The 20079-nt window shown below is 40.1% G+C and overlaps 2 protein-coding genes and 1 pseudogene across 3 annotated transcripts in view; 1 reads left to right on the top strand and 2 right to left on the bottom strand.

The window, feature by feature from the left end:
- Positions 1-20079, top strand: part of LOC307143792 — an 838852-nt pseudogene that overhangs the window by 236838 nt on the left and 581935 nt on the right. The gene's annotated exons all lie outside the window — the stretch shown is intronic.
- LOC307126832 (uncharacterized protein) lies at positions 4513-18634 on the bottom strand. The gene is made up of 3 exons (XM_079817586.1): positions 18567-18634; positions 17915-18124; positions 4513-6131 (listed from the first exon to the last, which is right to left on the bottom strand). The coding sequence occupies exons 2-3, from the start codon at positions 18072-18074 to the stop codon at positions 5143-5145; spliced, it is 1149 nt and encodes a 382-aa protein (XP_079673712.1). The 5' UTR covers positions 18075-18124; positions 18567-18634; the 3' UTR covers positions 4513-5142.
- Positions 12423-14666, bottom strand: LOC307135494 (uncharacterized protein C14orf93 homolog; the record flags this gene model as incomplete). The annotated part of the gene is made up of 6 exons (XM_079831996.1): positions 12423-12446; positions 13603-13809; positions 13893-14011; positions 14103-14197; positions 14302-14363; positions 14484-14666. The coding sequence occupies 6 exons, from the start codon at positions 14664-14666 to the stop codon at positions 12423-12425; spliced, it is 690 nt and encodes a 229-aa protein (XP_079688122.1).

Raw genomic sequence — 20079 nt, 5'->3', positions numbered from 1 at the left:
GCGGAGCTTTTCAATGGTAACTTGACTCGTTGCTGTACTTACTGGGTACACGTCTATCCATTTGGAGTGTGCATCTACAATGACAAGCAAAATTTGTCATATTTAACTTAATTTTTTGCTCTAGGGTGTCTCTGGCCACTCCCATGGATGTAGCGGTGCTCCTGCTGGCGGATTCCTACTTTCCTGACATGTAGTGTTCAATTTCGGAGTCCATTCCTGGCCACCAAACATATGAACGTGCTTAGCCCTTCATTCTAGATATTCCTGGGTGTGTGTGGTGTAACTGTTTTAAAATGGCTTTCCTACACCTCTGCGGAACGACCACTCTCGCCCCCCAGAGCACACACCCATCCTTCACACTCAGCTCCAATTTTCTCTGACTGTAGGGTTTGTATTTTGTATCCACCTCCCTTAGCCATCCTTTCAGACACCAGACTAGCACTTGAGAGAGTGTTTCGTCTATAGCTATCCACTGTCTCAGCTGCTTTGTCGTGATTGGTGGATCCTCCATGACCTCCAACATGATGACCTGGTCTTCCTCGTCCTCTTCCCCTGTTTGTGGCAGTGGTAACCTGCTCAGAGAGTCTGCATTTGCATGTTCCTGCCCAGGTTTGTATATGATTTTGTACTCATAAGCTCTGAGGAGTGTTGCCCACCTCTGCACTCTCAGTGACCCCATCTGTGGCACTGGCTTTTTTTCATGAAAGAGTGATATCAGTGGTTTGTGGTCAGTGCTGATGGTGAATGTTCGTCCGTAGATGTATTTGTGAAACCTCTTGATCCTGAAGATGACAGCTAACCCCTCCTTATCGAGCTGTGAGTAGCGCTTCTCTGCTGGTGTTAGCGTGCGTGACATGAAACCCAAAGGTTTTTCCCTACCGTTATTCATGACATGTGACAGTACCGCGCCTAATCCGTATGGCGAGGCATCACAAGCGAGCACTAAGTCTTTGTCCGCTGAATAGTGACCCAGTACTTTAGCTGACTTCAGCAACTGTTTTGAGTTCTGAAAAGCTTCTTCCTGCTCATTGTTCCAGGCCCACGGAACATCTTTCCTCAGCAGTTTGTGTAGCGGGGCTAATCGTGTAGCTAGACTAGGGAGAAACTTATTATAGTAATTCAAGAGACCTAAATAGGCCTTTAACTCCGTCACTGTGGTTGGCGATGGAGCTTCTTCTATGGCTCTCACCTTGCTCTGTACAGGATGTAAGCCTTCAGCATTAACTACATGCCCTAGGTATTCCGCCTCACTTTGCAGAAATGCACATTTGCTTCTGTGAATACGCAGGCCAGCGTCTTTCAGACGCCTGAGTACCTCCTCCAGTGTGCTCAGATGTTCGGCTTCGTCTCTCCCCGTCAGAATAATGTCGTCTAAGTACACAGCTACTCTTGGAAGGCCTTGTAACAGGCTTTCCATCGTTCGCTGGAAGATGGCGGGAGCTTAAACTCCAAAAGGTAGCCTATTGTAAGTGAACAGGCCTCGGTGCGTGTTTATTGTGAGGTATTTCTTTGAGGCATCATCCATCACAATCTGTTGATAGGCGTGGCTTAAATCGAGCTTGGAGAACTGTTTCCCTCCTGACAGAGTATTGAACAGGTCTTCGACACGGGGAATGGGGTATTGCTCAAGTGAGGAGGCACTGTTAACCGTTAGTTTGTAATCTCCGCATATTCTGACTGACCCATTTGGCTTTAAGACAGGGACTCTGGGCGCGGCCCATTCAGCGTATTTAACGGGAGCTATAATGTTCTCCTTCAGCAGACGATCTAACTCTTCTTCCACTTTTGCTCTCATGGCATAAGGAAATGAGCGGGGCCGATAAAATTTAGGACGTGCTTCAGCTGACACTCGAATGGTTGCTTTCATGCCTTTCAACATGCCTAACTCCTGCTTGAACACATCCTCATTTCTCATGAGTACTTCCGGTAGACTCTGTTCTCACATTTTTTATTTCCTCCCACTTCAGCTTTAGAGCCTCTAGCCATCCTCTTCCTAACAAGCTAGGTCCTGTACCTTTAACCACCACTAGCGGCAATGTCTTTACTTGCCGCTCATAGTTGACTTCCACTTTGGCTACCCCCAATACTTTGATTTTCTCCCCTGTATATGACTTTAGTAAAAGTTTAGTTTGCTTTATTTGCGGGCGTTGCTTCTCGTTCCACATCTCATTGAATTTCATCTCATTCATTATGCTTATACTATATCCTGTATCAATTTCAAAATGTACTGTCTTCTTATTCACTTCTAGTCACTTCAAACTGTTTTATTCGCTGAATTGATGTCTCCGTTTCCATGCAGTTTAATGGGAATTCTTCCTCTTCAGATCTATCATCATCCTGCTTTTCACAGTCTACATTATATGATCGGTGTGGACGTGAACGCCGCTCTGCTCGGTATGCTTTCTTTTCCTTGGGGTATGAACTTACTTTATTTTTATTTCTGCAAGCCATGGCTATGTGCCCTACTTTCCCGCAACAGTGACACTTTGCCTCCTTGAATTTACACTCAGCTGCGCTGTGTTGCTTTCCATGACATCGGTAGCATTCTTTTTCTGTCTTTTTCCATTCTCCCTCCTTTTTCCATGTACTCTCCGTCTTCATGCTGTTACATGCTAACGGTGCTTTATGGAGGTCTTGAACATTTTTACTAGCAGCTTCAGCAGCTACTGCAATTTTGAACGATTTCTCAAAAGTCAAATCCGTTTCGGATAGCATCTTAGCGTTTGTCTCCGTGAATCCTCCGGTCTGTAAGATTACAAATTTATACATTGTTATATCTAGGTTCCAATGTAATAGAATATAACTGAAAATTTATCTATATTTGTGTTTTACATTTTGAAGTAAACTTGAGGAAATTCTAAGGAGATTACTTCAGCCTGTGTAAGTGGTTGAGACATTAAGTCTTTTGTCTCTATGCACTTTCCTGACTATTTACCATGACAAGTTTAGAGCAATACTGCCTGAGTGATTGGATTAGCATCTATGCGTTTGAATAGTTATGCTGATTAGGAGTAGGTGATACTCTGTCTGGGCAGGTTTTCCCAAAACCTGTATATTTAATTAACATGCTTTGTTCAACCTCAATGTAACACCTCCCCCTTTGGAATGTATATAACCTGGTATATATATAATATATAATCAGGTATACTGTTAAATCAGACTGTTTTCGGACGACCTGCAGCACAGAGAGTTCTCACCTTTCTTTTAGTAACATTAGCCCCTCGCTTTTCCACCGTCAGCTCTCTGAACTCATCCAGTGTCATCCGTCTTCAGACCAACGCTTATTTCATCCTTCCAATATCCTCGTCGCCAATATGTGGTAACTTCAGTAATGATAGGATGGGATCACACAGCATAACTGGACTTCGTATTTTATTGGCATTCCTACCATAACAGAGCATCCATACACAACTGTTATTCCATGCTTAGACTTCCTTGTCTCTCCTTTTCAGCACCCACATGAACCTGAAGGTCAACTGCACCTCTTGTGGTGTGGGGTGGAACTGCCAGTAACTATCACATTAATATCAGGATACCACAGATTTGAAATTAAGCATGACCACACTTGTGGCTTCACTCTAGTTGTGGTCATAAGTTGTTAAACTACAATAATATAATACTTATATATATTTAAAAATATATTTTTAATATTTGTTTTTATGTTTGAGCCTATATATCTCCATATTAATAACAGTCTAAGCAATTCTGAGTATTCAGCTGTAAACTCTCAAGTGTTGGCTTTCTAAATATACCAGCAGCCTTTTTACTATGGGTATGTCAAACTGCCCCACTTGCCAAAATGGGGGCTGACAGGCAAGGCGTTAAAAGGTTTTGTTATAATATCACAGAACAATAACATATTGTTACATCTCTGAAAATGAATACAATATTTGTAACTTAAATAATAATCAAGTAAAGAGACTATATGTTGAGGAGTAGCATCACTTATACAGTCTTACAGTTACAACTGGCCCTTTGAGGGCAGCCATAATGCCGAATGGCCCTCAGTGAAAATGAGTTTGACAGCCCTGAGTCTAAAACGAAAACACTGGCTGGTTATGTACCTGTTGAAACATTTATTTTGAAATTGAAATTTAACAACAAAAAAAAGTTATGGACTGTAGCTTTAAAAGGTATGAGCAGTGCTTATGTATAAGTGTAAGGACTCTTTTAGGGTGCTTTCACACTTGGTTCGATTGTCTGGGCTGAACCCGAGTTCGATTGCTCCCCCCTCCCCCTGCCCCCGCTGGACTGTGTTCATATTATATTATTTGGGTCCGAACCGGGGTGCGTTTGTGTCATCAAAGCAGCAGCTGTTTACCCTGTTGCTTGGTAATGACGGCGAGCGAGAGGGTGGCAAAATGCATAGCGTTGCTCACCTCACTTTGATATTTTTGTTTTTGAACCGTTGGTTTTGTTACCAAAGCTTCAGTATGTAATGGCACTTGTGTCTGCCGCGAATGTACTGCAAATGCTCTAAAGAACGCTGAAGACGAGGAGAAATTAGATTTAGTTTCTAAATTCTTTATTGCTGATCTCATGCTTTGGACAGTTGAAGCATTCAAAAATCAAACACAAGTTCAAAACTGCACCCTATCTACTTTTGTGTGAAAGCCTAGAGGTCTTGAGGAGCTGGACCGGTGGAAAACCTGTCATCTCCTAGCATTATTTCCTTCTATACACATTGGAGGTTGTGTTAAAGGGAATACTGCCAGATTACATGTACCTTTCCTTTAGTGTGGCCATCACAATCTTAATATTTCCAAGTTTTGTGCGGGAACAGTTTATTATATCTGATGCTTTCACAAATGCAGTTTTCTCACCGTATTTATTTTGTTACTGGAAGGAAAATGCACAGCACATATTCATTTAACTGCCACACAGGATATTCACCAGTGCGCTGACCCTAAGCAAAGACCGATAAAATATGACAAAATAACTTTGCCATATTTCAGTATTTCAGGGCCTTGAGGGCTGGTGAAAGGCCACTCTATAATCTAAACTCATGTGAACCTCAGGGTTGGCTTTGTTTCTGCAAGTCTTTCCAGTGATGCCACATGAAATGATTCTAAGTTATTACATAAACCCAAGGTTTTTCTGTCTGTAACTCATTCCAGACTGATGACATATAAAACCATTCTCTCAAAAGTGAATCCTCATGTGGTGCTTAAAGGTTTCTTTATATCTGAAACTCTCTCCACAGAGATCACAAATGAACGGCTTCTCTCCAGTGTGGATTCTCATGTGGAAATCAAGATTTCTTTTTTGTTTGAAATCTTTTCCACACTGTTGGCAGGTGTAAGGCTTCTCTCCAGTGTGAACTCTCATGTGCCTGTTAAGGCCTACTTTTTCAGCAAAACTCTTTCCACACTGTTGGCAGGAGAACGGCTTCTCTCCAGTGTGAACTACCATGTGCCTGTTAAGGCTTACTTTTACAGTGAAACTCTTTCCACACTGTTGACAGGTGTAAGGCTTCTCTCCAGTGTGAATCCGTATGTGGTCTTGAAAGTGTCCTTTATGGTTGAAACTCTTTCCACACTGTTGGCAGGAGAACGGCTTCTCTCCAGTGTGAACTCTCATGTGCCTGTTAAGGATTCCTTTTCTGTTAAAACTCTTTCCACACTGTTGGCAGGTGTAAGGCTTCTCTCCAGTGTGGATTCTTATGTGGTCTTGAAAGTGTCCTTTTCGATTGAAACTCTTTCCACACCACCTGCAGGTGTAAGCCGTCTCTCCAGTGTGAGTTCTTATGTGCCTGTTATAGTTTCCTTTATGAGTGTAACTCTTTCCACACTGTTGGCAGGTGATAGGCGTCTCTCCAATGTGGGCTCTTATGTGGTCTTGAAAGTGTCCTTTAAGAGTGAAACTCTTTCTACACCACCTGCAGGTGTAAGCCGTCTCTCCAGTGTGAGTTCTTATGTGCCTGTTATAGTTTCCTTTATGAGTGTAACTCTTTCCACACTGTTGGCATGGGAAATAAGTTTCTGTCTTTTGAGCTTTTTCTCGTGAAGAAATTTTTTCAGTCTGTGAGCAACTAAAAGCTGTTTCTTCAGTTATGAAATCATGATTCTCATATTGATCTTTCTCTTCCTTTCCATTCAGATCTTGACTCTCCTCTTTCAGTGACATCAGATCTAAGGAAAAAAAGACAAATCAAATTTTACCTGCATGTTTTAACTTTTATGTTTTGATGATTTTTAATTTCTAATGATTAAAAAATAAATGAAATTAATGTTTTATGCCTTTATTTGATTGTCAATAAAATGTAAATACACAACATTTCTGATAAAAAATACACAAACACAATATCTGAAGGAAAAAAATAGATTGAAATGGATCCTTCGGATGAGAGACTGAGGTCCTGACTCTCTGTGGTCATTAAAAATCGGTAAAAGAGTAGGGGTGTAACCCCGGAATCCTGGCCAAATTTACCCATTGGCCCCTGTCCATCATGGCCTCCTAAACATCCCCATATAGCGATATGCTGATTGGCTTCATCGGTCTATCTCCTCTCCACCAAACAGCTGGTGTGTGGTGGGCATTATGGCTCAATATGACTGCGGTCTCATCATCCAGGGGGTGCTACACATTGGGGTTGGTTGAGGAGACCCCCCCCCCCCCCCCCCCTTCTATGTAAAGCACTTTGAGTACCCAGAAAAGCGCTATATAAATATAAGCAGCGTCTGTGCTGTCGTCTCCACTGGTTTCAAAGCATGTCTCAGTTATATTGTCATTTTCTGCTCTTTGCAACATCACAACCTTGTTTCTGCAGTAACTTTCAGCATGTGTCCTAAAACAACTTCTGACATTTATGTTTTACAGTTGTGTTCAAAATAATAGCAGTGTGATTAAAAAAGTGAGTAAAGCTCAAAATCCTTATAATAACTTTTATTTCAATACACGCAAATGCATTGGGAACACTGCACATTCTGTTCTAAATCAAAACATGAAGAAAAATGTATCTAATTACTTTAGAGAAAGTGAAGAAAAAGTAATATTAGGCTGTTCAAAAAATAGCAGTGTCTGCATTTTTCTATACAAAGTCAAACATTTCCTGTATAAACTGAAAAATGCTTGAAGATTTCGCTTTCTTGTCAATCACTGGACTAATATTTAGTCGAATAACCGCGGTTTCTGAGAAATGCTTCACATCTGTGTTGAATGGAGTCGACCAACTTCTGGCATCTGTGATCAGGTATTCCAGCCCAGATGATTGCACAACATGCCACAATTCCTCTGCATTTCTTGGTTTGGCCTCAGAAACAGCATTTTTGATGTCACCAAGTTTTCTAATGGGCTGGCCTCTCCGTAACGTTAATCTTGTTGGTCTGGAGCCAAGATGCTGCTCGCTTACTGGTGTGTTTGGGGTCGTTGTCTTGTTGAAAAACCCATTTCAAGGGCATTTCCTCTTCGGCATAAGGCAAAATTACCTCTTTAAGTATTTTACTCAAACTGATCCATGATCCCTGGAATGCGATAAATAGGCCCAACACCCAGGGGCGCAGCTAAGGGAATTAGGACAATTCTAAGGGCCCACACACTTTTGGGGCCCCCAGAGATCAGTTTTATTAGTAGTAACAGTACTAGTAGTAATGTATTATAAATGTATAATCTACCAAAGAGTTGCAAATATAAAAAAATGATGGTGCATTTCCGGCAAAATCCAGCAAAACGCTCCACTCATGAACCGCTCACACTCACCGGTAAAACTACGTTCACTCAAATCCCACTCCGACAAGAAAATTCTCTGTGCTATAATTGTTTCAGCCATTAAGGTATTTTATTTTTATATTTATGTTTAAATATTATAATGTTGTTTTTTATGTTGTCTATGTTTTCAATCTGTCGATCTATGACGATTATGAAAAGTGAACAGCATGAGATAGGACACATCATAAGATGAATGGAGTTGATCAGACATGATTGTGACCACTTCATTAAGTTTTGTTTTGTGTAAATTGTTTCTTAATTTTAATCAATGTTTCATCAGCCAATCGGGGCATTCTGGGTTGAGCCAGCGGAGCTTAATTTGTCAGTATTATTAAATTGCAGACAAATATTTTGGATAGCTAGGTTGGTGTGGTAGAGGGTCCAACATCAAATTCTTTCATAGGGCCCAAAACTGCTAGCGGCGCCCCTGCCAACACCATAGTATGAGAAACATCCCCATATCATGATGCTTGCCCCACCATGCTTCACTGTCTACAGTGGCTTGAATTCAGTGTTTGGGAGTCGTCTGACAAACGGTCTGTGGCCCCTAGACCTAAAAAAGAACAATCTTGCTTTCATCGGTCCACAAAATTGCGCCATTTCTCTTTAGGCCAGTCAATGTGTTCTTTGCATATTGTAATCTCTTCAGCACATGTAGTTTTTTCAACAATGGGACTTTGCGGGGGCTTCTTGCCGATAGCTTGGCTTCATGTAGGCGTCGTCTAATTGTTACAGTACTCACAGGTAACTTTAGACTTTCTTTGATCTCCCTGGAGCTGAGCTTTGCCATTTTGGCTATTCTTTGATCCATTCGAATGGTTGTTTTTCCGTTTTCTTCCACGTCTTTCTGGTTTTGGTTGCCATTTTAAAGCATTTGATATCATTTTAGCTGAGCAGCCTATAATTTTCTGCACTTCTTTATTTGCTTTCCTGTCTCTAATCCAGTGGTTTTCAAACCTGTCCTGGAGGACCCCCAGCCCTGCACATTTTGTATGTCTCCCATATTTGACACACCCACTTCAGGTCTTGCAGTCTCTAATAATGAGCTCATGAGTTGAATCAGGTGTGTTAGATGAGGGAGATATACAAAATGTGCAGTGTTGGGGGTCCTCCAGGACAGGTTTGTAAACCCCTGCCCTAATCAACTTTTTAATCCACGTACGCTGTTCTTCTGAACAATGTCTGGAACAACCCAAGATTTTCAGAGAGAAATGCACAGGACAACATTTGCTGCCTTTGTCTTTAAAGGGTCATAAAACCCTAAACCAAATTTTCTGAGATTTTAACAGAGTTATGAGTGTTGAGCATCATAGAAGTCAATGTTACCATCCATTCATTTTGATTGTAGAAGAAAACTAGTTCATTTAAATAAATAAAAAAGCACTATATTCAACTTCTGGGTTTAAATTCATCTTTGTATCAACATCACAGAATGTGACGCTTTGTCGTACTATAGAGACAGAGCGTATTTAGGCCACGCCCACACCGGGGGGGAAACAATCCAACGCTCTCCATTGACTTTGCATTGCGGGAGGCTGCCTCATTGTCATTTCGGACTTATAACAAAAAACAGAACAATGTCTAAAAGCTGATATGTGACAAGGTGTACAGCAAACAAGCTAAAAAACACAGAAATAAGTTTTTATAAGCTGTCGACCCAAAAAAAACGAGCGTTTAAGAAGATAAAAGTGGATACAGGCAATAAGAAGTGACGCTTCAGCAGGAAGAATGGGTAAATTTTGGGATCCTGACACTCAGTATGTCTCAGTATGTGTATGTGTGCAGTAAACATTTTGTCACTGTTAAGTCAAATATCCAAATGTCCGTTTTATATATGATATTTCCTGTCGTTGATTACATTCCCCTCTAGTCGCCGTAGTTATCAGTGTAATATGACCTGTAGCGCTCTGTCTCAATGGCCTGAATACACTTTTTTGTCCTTAAACGCTCGTTTTTTGGGTCAACAGCTTATAAAAACGTCTGGGTTTTTGCTTCTGGGTTTTGTTTAGCTTGTTCACTGTGTCACATATCAGCTTTAATACATTGTTCAGTTTTTTGTAATAAGTCCGAAATTACAAGGATGCAGCCTCACGCAATGCAAAGTCAATGGAGACGGTTTGATTGTTTTCCCCCCCGGTGGGCGTGGTCTTCAGATTATGACGCGTGTCGCTCTGTCTCTATAGTACAGTGATGACTCATCGATGTCTCATAATTATTCATGAGTCTGCATGTCCTTATCCTATGAGAAACGGCCGCAATTATTCATGAGTCTGCATGTCCTTTTCCTATGAGAAGCGGCCTCAATTATTCATGAGTCTGCATGTCTTTATCCTATGAGAAGAGGCCTCACTTATTTATTCATGAGACTGCATGTCCTTATTTTATGAGAAGAAGTCTTGCTTAAATATTCACGAGTCTGCGTGTCCTTATCCTATGAGAAAATGCCTCGCTTAACACAGCAGCACGCATTGATTGACAGGCGCTTCAAAGAGTGAGATCGCATTCGTAAGTGAGAGATGCATTAATGGATCAAAAACACGTGATTATTTTTCCTTTGTATTAGTTTCTGCATCGCATAAGTTCTCTTCAGTAGATCCAGAGTCTTCACACAAACGAGATTCATCCACACTGTGAGTGTAACCTCTCTTTACGGCCCATTAACCGATCAAACGGCTCATAAAACACTGCAAAATAAGCCTCAAAAGTTATCAGTGATGCATCAGCGTGTTCGTATATATTTCCTTTAGAGAGAACATGCGAATGGCTGTGCATTTATTTGTGCAATAAATGACAGCTGTCAAAGGATATGTATTTTATGTATTTGTGTAATTTAAGGTGAGCTTACTAAACCATGTGTATATTGTGTTACGTAATGATATTTTGCAGCGTGCAATTTTTTGGGAAGCGTTGATGCTTTTACTGATAAAACTCTGAATCAGAAGCCGTTGTTGTGTTGTTGTCAGTCAGTCAGTCAGTCTCTCCTCACCCCCTCCACTCCGCAGCTTAACCAAGCCCACTTTTATAGCATTTTTCAAAACTGTGGTGAGAACTGACGGCTGCTAAAACACTGTGTTTCATGACCCTTTAATCCCTAGACGTTTGAGCTGTTCTGGGGCTCTTTAGAAGTTTTGACATGCTCTTACATTTGTGTTTTTTTCAGATGCTTATAAACATATTAATGGCAAAAGTGTAATTACACTGTATTCAGCACAAACTGGGCTACCATAATATGTGAGCAACATGAATGTACATGTTTGTATTTTTGAGAGAATTATGTTTATGCATGTTTTCTGAAAAAAAAAAAATTTAATTAAGGCTTCAAAACAAACAATAGATGTGTTCACGAGACTTTTGACTAATGGGTGTATTTGCCTAGAGTTTTTGCTTCAAACTGATGTGAGAATCATTGAGACGACACATTCACATACAACAATATATTAATTTACAATTGGTAAAACACGTTTTCTTTACCGAGGCCGATATGCGAGGAGGCGTGAACGAACCATGAATAATAATGTGATCACTCCTGAGAAACAAAAGACCTGAATAATAATGAGCTGCATAATGAATGAGCTTCAGGTAGGCCTACTAGATTTTAGGTTTACTAGAAAAGTACAGTAACAGAAAAAAAATAGTTTTCTGGGGGAAAAAATCTAAATGTTTTTACTTAAAGCAAGCTAAATTATCTGCCAAAAAAAGAAACAATATTTCAAGATTTTTTGAAAGAAGAGCTAAAAAAAAACAGTAATATTGTGACACTGAACCCAATTCAATATTCAATAAATACAAATAACTGAATAATTGGTAATGATGAATGTTATAAGTAAAAAATGTGGGATTTAAAAAAACATAATGCAATGCAATTATGATTTCAAATAGTATCTGGTGCTTTAGGTTGATTGGGACACTTTTTCCCAGTCATTTCAATTGCAAAACATTTCTGAATCATTTGTAAACGATCAAATACATAATGCCGCGCTAAGGCTATTGTCTGTTATATTGACTTCTTATAAAATAAGAAGCAACTAGATTAAAAACATTTATTAAAATTAAGATACAATTTATACAAAACGAAAACGATGCGCACTTCAGCCGAGCCCGTACTGGTGCGGGTTACACTGCGGACTTCTTCCCGGCAGTCAAAGCGGCATTACGTTGTGAAAGTGTGTACTCAGAGGAAGACCGTGAGGGTTTAGGGACAGGGTCAAAGACTGGCTGTAGGGAGTCACGTGACCTCGCTGAAGATGGCTGCTTGGCTCGTTGGCTCCACATCAGTTCCTTCTCTTTTTATAATGTCTTTCTTTTATCTCGATTAATTTTTTAAGTATACTGTCCCAACAGCAACAAACAATTTCCGAGACTATAGAAACGCAAGAATTTCCGCTTTTCACATCCTCTTGGCCAACCAGAAATGTAAAAAAAAAGCACATCGAGATGAAGACTTCATCAGACCAGGCTGAAGTTATGTTGACTGAAATCTGTTCGCTGGGAGCCAGTCTAGGCAGTATTGACGGCAGATTAAGTGCGATTGACAGTCGTTTGGACAATATTTCTACTTCAGTAATCTCAATACAGGAAGCCCTTTTCTAATTTGTCTGGCAGAGTGGCGTCAAATGAGACATGCTTAACGGAGGCCGAATGCTGAATCTCCGCTGCTGAGGAAGGCAGGCTGTCTCACGATAACAAAATTGCATTTTGGGAAAAAAGAGTCGTCTTCACTTAGAGCCAAAGTAGACGACCTGGAGAATCACGGCAGAAGCAAAAACCTAAGAATCGTCGGCCTCCCTGAAGCCGAAGGCTCTGAGACTGTCTCACAGTTTCTTACGAAGATGCTACAGAAATGGCTCGACCTTACACCTGACTCGCATTTTGAGATCGAGAGAGCTCATAGGTCTCTCCGCCCCATCCTGGGGGCAAACCGCCCACCACAAAGTGATAATCTGTGGCTTCTCTATCCGTCATTGTGTTAAACCCGCCAATAGCGCGCCAGGTGGATAAGACGGTTTGTGATTGGTCCTCGCAAATTTGTTACAGAAGCAAGATAGAAATATGTACAGGTTTCCAGCCTGAGCTGCAGGGAATCAAATCGTCATCAGATCAGGCTGGGTTTACCTGGTCTAGACCATTTCAGGAGCGACTCGCAGAACAGGATAGCGGATTCAGTCAATTAAAAGCGCTCGTCATTCCTGAAACTTTGCAGAATAAGTGGACGTTCACTGCATGAAAAGTGGGATTTTCTACCCCGTAAACGCCTGTAGACTCCCGGAAATCTCCCTAATTTTCGGCAGTTTTCGACAAATTAGAGGCAGCGAACGTCGCGTTCGTCTGTGCCACAAATTGTCGTAAACGAACCATGACGTAGGTAGAGAGCCCCCCGCTGAGAGACCGCGCGGAGGTGCAACACCTCTAATTAGCATATGAATAGCAGCGAAACCAGAGAGTCAACGGCCAGACTTGAGTAGTGAAGCCACTACTTTTAAACAAGAAAAATCCCTCGTGATTGGTTGGCAGATCACTGCAAACCAATCATTATTGGTCACCCTGGCTTATTATAAATGTAAACCCCAATAATAATAATAAAATATAAATATATAATAAGTAATAAATATTTAATTTATGTTGTAATAATTTATGTTTTATATTAATGTTATTGTGCTATGAACTACACTATTCATACCATCAAGGAATATATGGGAAAATTATACGGACCGTGCCGTTTATTCAAAGAAAGAGCTTCATTTATAAACACACAGCGGTTTATTCAAAGCAAGAGCTTTATTGTTAAACACACAACTATGTACAGTGCAGCAGTAATGTCTCTTATGTTGCCCTCCAAAAACGTCAAAGAGAAGCGCCCAACACATTCGGGGAACACAGGCGTATATGGTGAGTTGCCCTGTATTTCGGTATCGCCTCTAATCTGGATTGCAAAGTGGCACAGAGTTCGGAGAGCTCCAGGCTGCGAGAGGCCGGTGGCCGCACAATCCATCCAGACACCCCGTCAACAATGCCGTCTTCCTCGTCAGACATGAGGTCAATGGTCGCACACTTCCAAATGTCCATCTCATCCTCAGCCAGCACACTTTGTCTCGCTTCCAGCAACTGTAATACAATCCATAAAGACAATAAGCAACCTGAAAAATACTAACATTGACAAAAAACGGATCTAATATAATAAATCTTACCCTTTTTCTTCTTGATCGACTCCGAGCTAAACTCTTCGCAGTTTCCGCCTGCGATGCAAGTTCATGTTGTTTGTATCTGAAGCTACGGCGTATCGATTCATAATACGTCTTACAGGCAGCTGGAAAACAATTACATGAGACTGGTATTAATAAAAACAGTCACGGTAAAATTAAACAAGGAATGAGAAAAACATTAGACGTTATACTTACACACAATGTCGTCGTGATCAGCGGTTAAATCTGGACTCGCGGAAATCGCTCCAAGCAGATAAGAGCTCACGGCTTCGTTATGAGGCGAGGATAGTCTGTGAAAACAAAATGTGCAGTTTTAAGCTCGGATCTATTAACTCATCCATTTCCTTATACAGCTGAATAAAAGCATATTCTTTAAATCTTAACGTTACATTACCCATGCTCTGGTTCATAGCGACTGCAGTTTGCCTCAGAGTTGTGAAGACGCCGGACAGCCTCCTGAAAATTACAAGACAAAAGACACTTATATATAAAAATGTAAACTGGTTCTGCAAACGTTACTTTTAGCGTGGGCTACTTAAAAAATAATATTATGCTTATACATAAAAATTTTCTCACCGCAATCTTGGGATTGTGCACCCGTCTTCTCTTCTTGGAGTTATTTTCTTCCACAGCACAGCAGTTTTTCGACTCAAAAGCAGCCAACCTATCCTCCATGGACAGCAACCTGGAGTTTATTACGGCAAACTTCTCATTCACATTGTTCGTAAGTAGAGTAAGCTGACGAGACAGGCCACTCATGGCATTCAGCAGTTTCTTCTCATCGGTCAGCGGACTGGCTGAAAAGGGTTGGTTGCGTCCATGCAGAGGAGTTGAAGGGGAGCTGAAGGCGAGACGGCGTCCTGTCATTGTTGATCCCGAAAAAGCAAAGCAGCAAAAACACAGGAAATGTAAAAAAAAAGGTCCAAAACACGTCTGTTTAAAGCTCGTCTTGTACACGTCATGGCCATGACCTCGCACGTGATTGGACGAGGGTGAGAAGCTCGTCGGGCTCCTCCAATCACATGCGAGGTCATTGTTATAAGGAAGATATCGCGAGACGTGCTCGCATACCTATGATATTAACAAGCGCGGTGTACCTATGAAACTCTGTGTGTTACCTTATGAGGTTGGAAGAATTCCCTTACAAATTTCATCTGGCTTTACAGGATTTACAGCAGATCAGTGGAAAAACTGGACAACCATTTACTCACTGTTTTGTCTGAAGGGGCTTATCAACAACAGACACTATGACATGTGGTTTGACTTTGTGCAGGCTTGTATCATACTCTGCTCCAGAGTCATATCCATCAATAGACTGGAAGTAGCAGATAGATACCTGCAGACATTTCTCTCAAAATTTGTCGAACTCTTTGGCCCATTGCACTGCACCCCCAACATGCATCTACATCTTCATTTGAAAGAGTGCATGTTGGATTATGGACCAGTTTATTCTTTTTGGTGTTTTTCATTCGAGCGTTTTAATGGAATACTGGGAAAGTTTAATAACAACAACAACAGGGCAATTGAAGTCCAGATTATGAGGCAATTTCAGCAGAGCCAACAACTTCATATGCCATGGACATGTGAATATGGTGCTGAATTTGCCAATATTTTAGGAAAACAAATGGTTGGGACTTTGTCATGCAATGACACAGCTGATATGCTTTATGTGAAACACAGTGTTTGTGTCAGCAGAAAGACTTCTCTTCGGAAACTGTACAGTGGTGCCTCTGTCTCCATTCCACCAGACAATCTTGGATGAGACTGACAGACATGCAATGTTGACAATGTATCATCAGATGTACCCTTGTGTCACTGACATTTTCCATGACACGCAAACGGGTAACATATCTGAATGTAACTTACTCAATTAATGGATCTAGAGCAGAAAGGTCAGCATATGTATATGTAACACTTTTGAGGAACCCATCCTTGACCCTCTAGCCGAACTACGACCAGCCATTATAAAGCAGTTTATAGTTGTTAATGTTGTGTCAAAAGGTACTGCATTCAAACATGTAATTGCACAAGTTTCCTGGCTTCAGCCCCATCCGGACAGATATTTTTATGGAAAGCCAATAGAAGTTTGGGCGCGTCAGGGAACAGACTTATCATACCCTGCATCATTTCTGCCTGTTGAGCGCATTGCTGGGAGATGTGTGGTTAACACATCCACTGTGCATTTAAGCAAGACCAAAGAAAAGGTCACTGTAGTCATGCCACTAGTGCCACTATGCACAGTATTTGAGCTCTAGGAAACTGTGATGTAATTGCACAATTATGGAAAGCCATACAATGTTGTTTGATGTTATTTGCATAGAATGCACATTTTGAGCCTGATTAAAACTCTGTTAAAACAATTATCATTTTTGAAATAAATTATTTTGTGTGTATTTTTTTTTTTTACATAACATTGGTTATTGCTAATGACATACAGAGTAATTAATCTACACTGTTAGCCCGGACAAGTTGAATCTACTTAAAAAACTGGTTGCCCTAAAAATTTAGTAATGTGAACTAAAACGAGTACATTTAACTTAAAATGTTTTAGTTTAATAAATTCAGAACCTAGATAAAACTCCCCCTGCTGCTACTCTGATTTGCATTTGTGTAGCTCACAGCATGTTCATTTACATGATAAAGCCTCCCCTAGAATTAAGGGGAGGGGGGGTCATGGGGGGACAACTGCCAAGCAAGGCCCACGTCAATATCTGACAATTTACGGCAGTTTTCGTCGTAAACCTGAAGTTCCACGGCAATCTACAGTGCCACATACTGACGAAAATCCCACTTTTCATGCAGTGATTGGTCCTCTAAAGAAACATGACAAAACTTTTCTTCAAACGGGGTGCCGTCTGACGAGAGCAGGGGTGTAAAAGTCTTTCAAATAATTCTCTCTTTGTAAACTTTGTTCAAAGCATGCGAGTGCTGTCGTATGTTCGAATATGACCAGTCATTTTCACCGTCATCACCCGGGTGACGTGCCAGAAGACGCAAATGAGAAGTCGTGCGCGCTGTGAGAAAATGTGTCTCTGTGCACTCATCCGAAAGCGCGCACATGTCTAACAGCGCGCACATATTGAGTTCTCTTTCAAGTCTTACTTTTAGTGTGAGTTTGTCCGTTCAAGAGCATGTCAACATGTCCATCTTGAGTATTCTAGCAGACATAGTCTGAATATGCCTTACGTAAACTTTACAGTCGAGAAAGACGACACATATCCGAGCATTAGCTCTTAAAGGGGCAGTAGCCTTTACTGCTGTCTGTTTAATGTCAAACAACAAAAGACAAGGACATCACTCACTGCTCTTGATTGGATAGCTTTTGTAAGTTTAAAAATGATTAATCTTTAATGTATACAGTCAAATATGCAATGTTATTTTACATTTGATCAATTTCTGTACCTGAAAACTAATGTTAGACGTACCTGAAAAACCTGAAAAGCATAGTTTATTTTATTAGTATCTTTGCTCAATAGTATTTATTTGTGCTGCTGCTTGTATTTAAATGATTTGTTCTTATTATTTTCTTTATTTTTATTTGACAGTAGTCCTTTTTTCCCTGAACATAGCAAATACTGAACCGTACCGAAACCGTGAACATAAAACCGTGATACAAACCGAACCGTGAGCAATCTGTACCGTTACACCCCTAGCGTAACGTATGCGAGGGGGGGCCACAAAATGGAGAACATTTTCAAAGGGTGCCATGACCGAAAAAAGGTTGGGAAACACTGGTTTAGACTACAGAAAGCAAGCAGTGCAGCCGTTATAGTGCGATCAACAGAAAATCCCTCTATAAACAATGACTCTAACAGCATAACACATCTCTTATTTACATCAAGTATGCCGTTATAATGAGAGGATATGCATAGCTTGTTATTATTGATCTGCGAGCGTGTAAAATTGAAGAATGACAAGTTTACTCCAACCAGCAGGACTGAGGACATTCACAAGACATTCTTCACAAATACCAAATGACTGAGTTCAGCTTTAAGAATGAAACCAACCTGTTTGTTCCTCAGTTTCTTCATCTTTCACTCTCAATGTTTCTTCAATCTTCACGTCTTCTCTCTCCTCTTTCTCTGTCTGTTCCTCAGTTTCTTCATGTTTCAAACTGAATACATTTTCAATCTTCAGGTCTTCACTCTCCTCTTTAATAAACACCATCTTTATAAAGGATCTCAGTCACTTCTCCAGGAGTTTTTCTGTGAGTTTGTCTTGTTTAAGATGAGAATAATTAACAGAGAAAAATAAATCCACATTAAATCTTTGAGTGTCTCAATCAGCATCAGCACAGTCTCAGTAACACTCAATATATATATATATATACATACATATCATTTTTATTTTATTTAATGATTTTAGAAATAGAGCGCGTTGAATCACTGAATCGTTTTCCAAAGCAATTGACTCAATCTCTCATCTCTACTCGCCAGAGACTGAACTCATGTTTGAACTGATTCACGATAGAGAGAGAAATGAGAAGCTGCTTCTGTTACTCATGAGTTTATTCTGTTACTTTACTCACACAACGTTAATAAGTGTTAGATAAAGCAATGCAATGTTACATTTAATAATACATCATTCAATCTGCGTCGCCTGTAAAACTTTGAAGATTGTTTCTATTGTTTAAACACTTTAAACGCTTAAAACACAAACCTTTCTCCAGCCGAGTCACAACAGATGCAGGAGCGCGGCGCGGACTTATGACGTCACACCACCACACCAAAATAAAAGTCCCGTTCACACACTCCAGTCTTCATTCACAGAAGTGCACACATACAAATAATACAAGAGATGACTGAAATTCAGAGTTGAATGTATTGGTGAAATACATCTTCAATGATGTGCTGAAAATATTATGAAACTAGTAAAGACTGAGAGACTTTGTCTAAAAGTTAAAACTGTATTGTTTAGGGGAATAAATTATTTATCTATTTATCTTATTTATATAAATGATCTATATCTAGATATCTAGATATACATGTTGATATATTCTCAAATATAAATATATTAAACAATAAATATGTAATATAAAATCCCAATACTTTTTGAGTGACAGGGAAGAGAAGACATTGATGAATAAAGTCATTATTTTTGTTTATTTGTTTGCGCATGAGAAGTATTCTTGTCACTTCATAACTACAGTCACATGGACTATTTTAAAAAAGTTTTTACAACCTTTCTGGGAAATGAAAGTGTTAAACTGCTGTCTGTGGAGAGGTCAGTGAGCTCTCGGATTTCATCAAAAATATCATAATTTGTGTTCTGAAGCTGAACGAAAGTCTTACGAGTTTGGAACGACACGAGAGAGAGGAATTAATGACAGAATTTACATTTTGGGGTGAACTAACCCTTTGACGTCTGCATTGCTGAAATGAGTCAATTTATAGTCTTTATGATCAGTGTAAAGAAACCCAGATCTTCAATAAGTCTAGGTTTATTAACTTTAATATCAGCGAACAACAATATAATGTTACCTACTGTAGTTAAATTCATTTAATTTAAATAAACCACGTCTTTTGTACCATATTTTATATTTATAAATCGCATAGACCCCAATATATAGTGTGTCATACATTAACTTTTCAAAACAGAAGAGTCGAGATTAGAGACTGTGGAATATTTATGTTAATGGTAAATTGTAAATGACTACTGGGTTCTGTTTGCCCTAACACAACATTATATTTGGACATAATCAGGCTGGCCCTGAGGGATATGGCCAGTTTTCATGTGTTATCAAATCTCCAGTTTGAAGTATTCATAATTCTTATTTAAAAAAAATGTGGGCCCTCGCGTTTATCTTGTGGTTTTCTAGAAGGTCCCCCATTAAAAAGACACTTAATAGACTAAGATTACACACAACATTAATAACATTTTATGTTTACATAGCATGAAGTTTAATTTTTAAGTGGAATAAATTGTAATAAATTGTATCTTCTGTATTTATAGAAAACTCCAGTGCAGAATATCAGGAGAAGATCGAAAATCGAGGGGCCAATCTGGAACAACTCAAGTCCATCAGACAGAACTGCTCCTAGAAGACTATCCAGGCCACCAAAAGTAAAGATGCTGCAACAAGTCCTTCCCCAGGATTACTGGCTGACCTGCGATACCATTGACCTGGCCAGCTTCCTCACAGCAAAGGACAACATGGACATTGATGGGTTTC

This window comes from Gobio gobio (genome assembly GCF_949357685.1).
Source record: "Gobio gobio genome assembly, chromosome: 1".
Classification (NCBI taxonomy): domain Eukaryota; kingdom Metazoa; phylum Chordata; class Actinopteri; order Cypriniformes; family Gobionidae; genus Gobio; species Gobio gobio.
The sequence above is the reverse complement of the archived record's forward strand: the minus strand, read 5'-3'. Positions and strand labels throughout refer to the sequence as shown.